The sequence below is a fragment of the Pleurodeles waltl genome, chromosome 4_1, assembly GCF_031143425.1.
Source record: "Pleurodeles waltl isolate 20211129_DDA chromosome 4_1, aPleWal1.hap1.20221129, whole genome shotgun sequence".
Taxonomy (NCBI): Eukaryota; Metazoa; Chordata; class Amphibia; order Caudata; family Salamandridae; genus Pleurodeles; species Pleurodeles waltl.
In genome coordinates, this window is record NC_090442.1 from 970,085,336 (window position 1) to 970,095,640 (window position 10,305).

General features: G+C 39.2%; 1 protein-coding gene across 2 annotated transcripts in view; it reads left to right on the plus strand.

Annotated features, from left to right (window-relative positions):
• CERK (ceramide kinase) overlaps positions 1 to 10,041 on the plus strand; it is a 215,725-nt gene extending 205,684 nt beyond the window's left edge. For both annotated transcript variants that reach the window (XM_069229725.1, XM_069229726.1), the window contains 2 exons: positions 4,092 to 4,300; positions 7,818 to 10,041. In XM_069229725.1, coding sequence (XP_069085826.1) covers positions 4,092 to 4,300; positions 7,818 to 7,905 — 297 coding nt within the window. In that variant the 3' untranslated portion in view covers positions 7,906 to 10,041. The remainder of the gene's footprint in view (positions 1 to 4,091; positions 4,301 to 7,817) is intronic.
• Positions 10,042 to 10,305: the final 264 nt, after the last annotated feature.

Consider the following 10,305-nt stretch of genomic DNA (forward strand, 5'->3'; position numbering starts at 1 on the left):
CTAGATTGAGTACATACATTATCACGTGGGCATAAATGCTTGGGATCTTCATGAGCCCCACGTTTTTGAAAACAGTATTTTCATGTAAAAGTAACGATCAAAGTCTGGTTACAATTGTCTCCTCATACTGAGAATGCACACATGCCAGATAATATTGCATATTAGTCTGGTTGCTTAAGGCAGGTATGAACTTACCACAGGTTTTACGAGTTCATCTGATTCTCCTTCTGAACTTTGCCCAAAATAAGCTTTCCTTCCCTGATAGCAAGTTTCTATCTGTGCTGAAGCTGCCTATTTTCTCGAGGGAATTTGTTATATTGTCACACCAAGGAGTGCTTTGAACGTTATTCAAGGCCGGCAAATCCTGAGTAAAAGACCTAGTCAGGGTTGCATTTGATTTCTTGTATTTGGACTCTTTACAGTTAGCAATAAACATAAAGAAGAAATGCTAAATATAATGAATATAAAATGATAGACTTGTTGGATGATGTAATTGGCAATTGAGTTCGGGACCCTAGCCATGTCTCCAAATGTTAATTTTTCTGCTGCTTGGATTCTTGTACCCCCAACATACAGCCCCAGAACTGATGGTTGGAAATGCTCCAAGAGTTTACCTCTTTTCTTAGTATTTATGTGTAGCACAGATCAGACATTATTCACCCCAGTATTTTGGACCACTATGATGTGAAATAGCATCCAATCTGATTCCCATGGAGAATACAAAACCATTAGTCACAGTTGTACAAGTTGCTTGCTCTGCCGTGCACGATGATATTGAATTGAATAATTCATTGCCCAGACATCTCTTTCACTTTTCTAGGTTTTGCTGCGTATATGTAGAGCTTCCCCGCACCTCGGGATGTAAATTTGTCCTAGTATTCAAAGTGCATCCACATCACATGTAAAATGAGCAGCTTTCACTAAGCAAAATCCAACCCATAGTTTTGGCAGGTCTGGGTGCAGGAGTTGCAGTGATGGTTGCTAGTGAGGGCTGCTGTTTAGGGGAGGATGACAAATGGAAACATTCAGGCCAATCCCACAGTCATCGAGTCCTCTGACCAGCATTGTGCCCATACTAAGCGTAATAGATTTGTTGAATACAACCTCTTACCATTGCTGTTGGGTACATTATCTGCCTTTGAATCCATTGTAGGGCAACATGAGTGAAGGAAGGCTCATTGTGGAAATTGAAGAGTCAGATACTGTATTGAGAGGAATCATGGTACATAGATAGCTTCAAGATGATCAAGAGAGTGTAAACGAAAGAATTTGATCTAGCTAAAAGCCATTCATCCCTCCTAATACCTCTCTTCGCCTTGTGTCCAATAGCCCATGATCTTTGTAGCCCACGACAGCAATTTGGATTCTTAGAAAACAACATGGTACAGATTTTAGAAATTGCATGTTGATAGCATGCAGCTTACTTGAAGCAGCATAGAGCACACACATATGTGTACTTCAGATGCCAGTATACATAAACAGAAAAATAGGGCCCTATTTTATTTCAGATTCAATACACCCTTCATTGTGAAGAAAATTAGTGATGAAATAACATAGGAATGCATTTTGCAAGCTTGCATTTCCACAAATATGTATTTTTTCTTATGTATGCATTAGAAAATATTCTATTGGAAGCCACTCCATTAGAAAATGCACAATTCAGGATTTTAGAGCTCCCAACATCATTCTAATGCCCAAAGCACAATTTGTGCTAAGGTTGCTAATATCCATGCAAAAAGGCATATCTGTTGTACCTAAGGTTGAGGAAGACCTATCCAGTCATTCGAAAATCCGTTTTTTATGTTCAAAAACGTGCATGCAATGTTTGGGGAAGGGATAGTTGCCTTAAATCCTTCTGCTGGGTTGCCTTGGATCATGGTGTTCTGATTCGCATTAGTACGAATGTCTGCAGCTTTCCTTTCTGGTCCTGAAACCTCTTAATTTTAAGCCCACTGGAGCGTGAAAGGTCTGCGTGTTCTACTAGTGCGAGCAAGTTGGAATGTTTCACTGCTATGTTGATGGGGGGAGCAGAACATGCAGCTAAACAAAATTCAATATTAAGGGTTTAATGTGTTTAATAGCTTTACCCATTTTGTGCCTATAGAGAGACCGGCAGGGAATCAGCTCATCTGTTAGCACAACGTTTTTTTTGCTGTATTCTATTTTTCTCCCTGAAATGTGACTTCTAGCTAAATGGATAACGCCACCCAGGTTCACCCTGGTCTACCAACCCATCAATGCTCTTGACTGGGTAAACCAATCACATTTATGTCTGCCAGACCACACTGCATATGATAAATGATTCATGCACTCAAACATTCTTTATTTTTTGAGTTTTGTGAGACTCACCATTATGGTAGCAGAAGGTTATTAGGTTAGTATTAATACATTTTGGTAGCACAGTTCACTGGCATTGACTAGATGGTGGTATTAGAGGATGCTAGGATGATATTTGTAAAAATAGTTCATTCGTTTCTTTTGTGGAGATGGTGAAAGAATAAAGTTTCAATTGTACGATGTTGAAACAGAATTTAATGTTATTGGCAAGGGGAGCTGGCAACTGAGTTGTAAGAGAAAGTGTTTCTCGAAGATGTTTACACTTTCCGGTGAAAAGGCACCTGAAGGGTGCAGTGTTGCTGGTCGTTGTTAGTACATGTTGAGGTGGTTAGTGCAGGTTGAGGTGGTTAGGCCAGTCATTGTTATAGATTCAGCAATGATTTTGAAAAGTTATTAAGTCAAACAGATGGCACCTGAGATGCGATGTGTGTAGTGGAATCTCCTGGCTTAGCACCTGTCCTTTCACTGAAGTGGATTTGCATGTCACATACTTCCCCTATTGTCTTTTGATGTTTTAGCTTTTTAATTCTTATTGAAACTAGCCAGCCTTCCCGTAGTGTTCCAAGTACTGGAATGCTTTTAAGGGAAACAGTATGGTGAGGGCCTGTAAGATGAAATTGATTGATGGACATCATTGGATCCAGTGGGAGTAAGGGAGAGTTCTGATTTGCTAGGTCAAAATTGTTTCATGCTCTGTTCAGCATACCTGTGTTGGAGATAGCTGGTGTGGCCAGGTTGATTTTCAAGATGTGGTGGTCACTCTGTAGAATTGTGTTGTTTTCTGTGAATAAGTGTTCTTGGGGTGAATATTGCATTAAGAGTGTGATCAGCAGTGTACAGTCCCAGCAACTATTTGATGGACGTCAGCTGCATTCTAGCTATTGAGGAGGAATGTGGTCGGGCCCATTTAAGGCTTTTCAATCCAGGTATCCTGATCCCTCAGATGTAAATATTTCTGTGAGGGTGACCGTCAGATGAGGAGGATGGAGGCAGCGAAAGTCGGGGTTGAGCAATGAACAACTGCTGCTGAGTACTCTTTAATGCTCGAAGTCTGGGAAGTTTTGCATACCACTGCTAATGCCCACCTTCTTGTTCAGTCAGTTTCTGAACCGGTGTGTAAGGAGCAAGTTGGCTGAATGACAACTGTTACAAGAAACACACACCAAATTACTCAAACTATTTGGTGCCACTCTATTACTCCCCACCATAGGCCATAGTGTTCAGCCCATACTCTGCTTAAAGTGACTGCCACTGAACATGTTTTTTCCTTCTTTCAGATGCGTGACATAACCAAAGCTATAAACGCAATCCTACTTCCTCCACCAGAGTGATTCTTCAGCCCTGAGCATCATCTTTCCTTCTCTCCTGATATGGACGTGGTTGACATTTGCCATAAATGTTCATTCTGTTGCTCCCTTGATCTGGTCCTCATTCAGCTGTAGCAGGCTGGCTCTCAAAGCTTTCCCTCAAACTGATATGGATTTTTTCTTCAGTTCCCTCTTAAGTAGTTGGGCATGTCAGTAATCTCTTCCTTATTAGTCCCCTGATCTAATCATTAGGCTATCCAGGATTGCTAGAGAAGATCTTCAGTCTACACCACTACATTAAATACGGTCATTTATCATTTAAGCGTTCTTTGTTTAATGTATGTGCCTAAGTTCAGACTGATTGACAAAAATGATGAACTCCTAAATGCAGGAGCTTGAATACAACTTTGTATTTGTCCCATAATTGTCCAACCTCTTTCTTTTCAGTTTGATTTTCCATTTGTGGAGGTGTATCGCGTAAAGAAGTTTTTGTTTACGCCAAAACATTATGAAGAGGAGGACAATGATAACAATGATGTTGCAAAAAAACATTTTGCCCATATTTGCACAGAAAAACCCCCTTGTGGTTGCAGGCGAGTAAATAGTATCTGGAACTGTGATGGTGAACCCTTGGACCATCCATCTATAGAAGTGGGGTACGTATTGTGTTTGCCTTATTGATTCAAAGTAACATAAGACAGAATAGTTCATTAACATCACTTGCTATGAACTTAGTAATGTACTGCCTATGCAGGGTTACCGGACAAGAGTTAGGTGAGAAAGCCATCTGTCTGTTCATTGTTAACTAAATGCACTAATATATTTGGCTTTGCAGGTGGTTTTAGTCGATTGGGTTGCCGATCCTGTTCTTGAACATGAACTATTTCTTAAAGTACATGACATTCTTGTGACATCAGTAACGAGCGTGACAGCCATACTGACTTCAAGCTCCAGCTGTCTCTTGTCAATCTGTTTATAGTTTTCTTTTTTTTTCAGCAAGTTGAAGCTTATCGTTGTGTTTCTTCTCATTTATCCCTTTTGTCTTGCAACAGTGGATTGTTAACACAGTTTTCTTTGGGGCCAGGAAAGAATCCACTTCATAGGATGTGATTATATTTTATGTAAGACTTAGTATAGTCTTCTTTTTTAATCCCCTTTTCATCTAGTTTCTCATATACAGGCACTTTCCATACAGACATCCAAAGTTGTTCCCTTAGGTTTATTTTTGTCATTTGCAGACATTTTCTGCTTTGCAGTTAGTTCATGTCATCGGGGTTCTGTTTAAGGCACAAGGCTGCTAACCTATTCACCCAGTTAGATTTATGTGGCCGTAACATTTTCTTCACAAGAAATCCAGGTCTCTCAGAGTCACCCGTTCATTTTTATTTATTTATTGTTAGCCTTGCTTAAGGATAAACCCTAAGCTCATATCTCTGAGAAGGCCGAATCAGTAGTTGTCATTACCTCGCTATCATTGTAACGGGTTATACCTAAGAACACATCTATGATACATTCCCTAGTTATGCAGATCTCTTTGATTTAATAGAGTGCTAGCTATGGAACCCATAGTGTAGTGATTTGTTAAAAAAATATATATATTATGACACCAAACTTTGTGTTCTTGTTCCCCTAACATTGAAGGGTCAGTAGCGTCGTTTTCCTCAGTATAGAAGTCTTTGAACTCTCACTGTGCAGTATGTTGACTGTTTACCAATACTGTTGACCAGTCTACCCAGTTAGATGAGATTTTCCTTAATGCCCAAAAAAGTGGCACCCTAAGTGTTGGTAATACATTTGGTACTAATTTCACCCCTCTGAGATTCATCTCTGGTTTTGGAACAAAGGCTGCTTTAACTTGCCTCACTGTTAGTTAGGCAGATAGGTACGGTGGTTTCTGTTTTGCCACACTAGGGGTGGGGAGTCCTAATTGAATTGACGTACCTCTCAAATATCTAGAACTTCTCTTCAGATGTCCACTTTTGCTCTTACGTTAGGCCCCCCTATGTATTGTAATTTAACTCTGGTGCTGTCTCACCTCTGTCCCCCTTTAGAGAAGATCCTGTGTATGTTTTTTTCCGCACGTTGCAGTCTGGAAGAATGTATGTATATGGATTCTGCTACACATTGTGAGCTACTGTGTGGGTTGCATCCCTGTTGCTGTTTTCACTGAGTATAGCTTCTGACTTCGAGGTCTACTTCACTCCTAGCACTTCTGAGTGTACTCAAAAGAGAAGGAGCCTATTCTCTCACATTATCGTTTTTGTTAGGATAAAGGAGGCTGGCATAGTACTTGAAAATAGGCCGTGTCACGGTATATCATATCTTACACGCCAAAACCAATATATAAAAACATTTACGTGAACATTTTTATGATAACCTTGCCTTGCCTAGCCCTTACTCAGCAATCGTAAATGTGTTTTTATAGTACAAAATCTTAGTTTTGCTGTTTCTTAGCACTGTAAATAAAGAGCAGTTATTGTTCCTCTGTTAAATGGTCCTCAAGGTACCGTCTTTGAATTCCTAGGTTGTCCCGGATAGCATTCAAACTCGTGCCCTGATGACCATGCAGAATGTCGGCCGCAGAGAGATTAGTGCAGGTTTAGGGTAAGGTAAAACCTTTGCTCATCCAAGGGAAAGATTACACCTTTTATTAGCCAGCAGTCTGTTGGCAATAAGTGCTCGAAGCCACCAAAGAGAAAAGTTGTGAAGAATCACCGAAATATTTTTTCAGTAAGCATTTCATGGCCACTGACAACTATGAAGCTTCAGCATGCACCATGAATGTTGTTAATGTTTGGGATATTCATACACCTATGGAAATGTACAACCTCAGCACTAACTTACACCTACATTCGCAAGGTGTACTTTGTGCAGACAATATGCAGGCCCCTAAGAGAAGAAGGTTTTAATGTAATCGGCGTGATCCCCAAATATAGGTGACCTCAGTACATGTTTAAAGCCCCTAGGTCTGGCCTTTTTAAGTGTGTAATTTTTTTTATTGTATTTTGCAAACATTGCAATCCAAAAACATGGCAAAAAAACTAAAGGAGTGTCCCTACTGCCCAGGAACAAAAGAGCTGCCACTGAAGTGCACACCTTTTCACGAGGTTGTACATGTGAACAGACAAGATGCTGCCACCATAGTACAAGTGAGCCAGTAAATTAAGTTGACTTACCTACTACTGCCCCACGAACTATGTTTTGGTGGATGACACTTAAACAGACATACGGATACAGAGGGACGACCGAAATATCCTGTATGCATGTATAAATGTTTGTTTCTTTATAATGATTGTTAAACAGGCTGGTGTGCTAAAGCTGCGTCTAGGCCATACCTAAAATGTGTCCCGGGACAAGTGTGTACAGACACTTAGGGCCAGATGTAGGTAAGTAAAAATTTGCGACTTGCAATTTGCGAGTCATACCGACTCGCAAACTGTAACTCGCAAAAGTGCATGCAGAAAGGTGTCTCAGACACCTTCTGCGACTCGCTATGGGGTCGCAAAGACCCACCTCATGAATATTAATGAGGTGGGTCGCAATTTGCGACCCCATAGCGAGTTCATGCACTCACAGGGATGGTGGCCTGCTGGAGACCTCCATGTCTGTGACTGCTTTTTTTATAAAGCTGTTTTTTTTTTCTTTTTGCAGCCCGTTTTCCTTAAAGGAAAACGAGTTGCAAAAAGAAAAACTTCCGAAACCATTTGGTTTCGGTTTTTTCAGTGTAGGCAGTGGTCCATAGGACCACCGCCTGCTCTGAAAAAACATTTTTTTCGTCATTCACAAAGGGGAAGGGGTCCCATGGGGACCCCTTCCCTTTTGCGAATGAGTTACCACCCACTTCAAGTGGGTGGTAACTGAGAGTAAGTTTGCGACCGCATTCGCGGTCACAAAGCAACTCAGCATGGCGATGCGGTCGCAAATAGAAAGGGAACACCCCTTCCTATTTGCGAGTCACAATTTGAGGTTGTGCATCACGTTAGGCCTTTTGCATGTCGCAAACTGCGTGTTTCGCAGTTTGCGACGTGCAAAAGGCTTCCTACATCTGGCCCTTAGTGCAGAAAGGGGCTAAGGCTTGACTGTCAGGTTTATAATGTTCACGTATCCACTTGTCCTTTTAGTGAAAAGGTGTATTATTTTGCTAACCTGTCCGATGTCTCTCTCCTCTTCCAGTGTCCACTGCCAGTTGATCAAATTGTTCGCTCGAGGAATTGAGGACCCTTCTAAAAGCAAAGATCATGTTGACTCCAACAGATTGTAACATGTACCCTGCCTGCAGATTGGATTTTGATTTTTGTTAAAAAAAAGAGAGACTTTAGGTGAAAATAATTAAAAAAATAGATAAAGCAGTTGTTTGTTGCAGACATGCTGGTGTGCTAGTAATTTATATTTTGAATGCATAAAGTTTTCATTAGTTTGTTCAGAATTATTTTCTAGAAGACTAACCAATTCAGTGGTGCACACTTTTATGATGTTGAATTTGCCTTGTGTGACTTTCTTGGTAGATAACTTTGTCTAATTTCTTCTGATGATTTCGTCGGGAATTCAGGGGATGCTTGTCATTCCAACTCCCAAGATGTTCATATTTAAAGTGGCACATAAATATTCACAGAGGAAGATGGACGATGCTGACCAAGCAAAAAAAAAAAACTGAGTTCACTACAGCTGTATTGAATTTGAGTTCTAGCCTGTCTAGTAGCATTAGGGATACCAGCACCCTTCACGGCCGAAATTCAAAAATGCAGCAATTCTAATTCCACAACACATTTTTGCTTTGTAAATACAGAACAATGTAGCTTAAACATATTTTTTAGCTTTATTTTGATAATATTTTGCACATTAAATAATCCTGTTTTTTTTCTGGCAAATTTAAATATGCCTACATACAGATTTTAACCGATATTTTAGAAAGAAAGTTAATCTATTTATTACATGTACTTAACATTATAACTCGCGCTTAACTAGATTCAGTGTACCACTGTATTGTTTAAGCAAAAAAAAAAAACACGAACGAGTGATTTAATGTGGCAATTTGCTTTGTAAATAGTTATTCAGGGTAACATAGTTGCTTCACGAATTTTCAGTTTTCCTGCGCCAATGTGCAGGTCTTCATGCAAGTTCATTAGTGCGCATCTTGAGTATAGTTTGACTATAAAATATTACTAGCCTCCATTTTCCAATGAAAATTGTTTTTCACGTAGAGTCAGTGTATATTTTGTTATTTAGGATCTGTAGGAACACCTCTTTTCTATAGGAAGTGTAGTTTTTCAATTGCAGAAAAAGTTTCACAGGAATTGTAAAAAGTGAGGATTGTCAAATTGGTGAGTGGATGTCTAATTTTGATTCATTGCAGACTCAAACATCTCCAAATTATAACAAAGGGCCTGATTACAACTTTGGCGGAGGGGGTTAATCCGTCCCAAATGTGACGGATATCCTGCCCACCGTATTATGAGTTCCATAGGATATAATGGACTCGTAATACGGCGGGCGGGATATCCGTCACATTTTGAAAATGTTTTCTAGTTTTAGAATTCCTTTATGAGCACATAATCTATTTCTCTAAGGACAGCAAAATATATGTTAAATATTAATTTTAGAATAGCATTATCGTGCTTACATGCCTTCTTTAAAACATTCTTGTTTTACCAGTGAAAATCCTTCAAGCAGGGTCTCAATAACAGTCTGCTTATATTCCACATCAGGTAGGTGGAATATAAATCACTTGTTCAGGTGAATATAGCATGGTTGTAATAATGTGTATCCTAGACCATCTTGCTTGCATTTACCTGAACACTGTTGTTTAGTTTTCCATTGGGTGAAATAGGCATTCTACACCCAGGAATTTTATTCCGTAAGATATGCCTTTGAGGATCATCTCTAAAGGAGACCATACAGCTCTGAGGGATAAATGTCAATCAAAAATGCATATTAGTGTAAAAAACCTATTTGATGTCAAAGTGATATTACATATAAAAGTATGTTGTGTTACAATTCATTCCATAAAAAGCTCACTTGCACTTTATAGATGGTACTGGATCTGCAAGGTGTTAATTCAAAGAGAAATTCTTTTTTTCTGGGGCAGTCCTCCGTTTTGGAAATGAAAAAAGATATTTTGGAAGACGCTGTCAGGAGGATCATAGGTCTTTGTGAATGATTGTCTTTGTTAATGATTAAAGGAAACACAAAGTGACTATTTGTTGTATGATACACTCCTGTATACTTGAAAGAAAAGATTAGCAATGTTTGCTTAAATCATTGTTAACTGTTGTATTATATTTGCCTTTGTGCAAATTATTCATTTTATCTTGCTGGCTTCAAGATGGAAAACGTAATATATTTAGGGTACTAAAGTGGTTCTGAAATTGAGACAAATAAATTGTTGTAGTTTGTCTAATGGTCTTCGATCGGAGTAATCACTTGACATTTAAAATATTGTGCTTATTTTGTCTACAAATATAATAGGGTGTTTATGTGTAAACTGATGAAGTGGTGAATTATTATTACGCAAAATAAGAAAACAGACAGAAATTACAACCGACACAAACAGCCTCATAGCCTATAAAAACAATAACAAATATGAACACCAAACGTTTTTGGAATGGGTATGTCACTCATCTATCAATTAAAACTCATCTCAGAAAGCTCCACATTTCCAAGT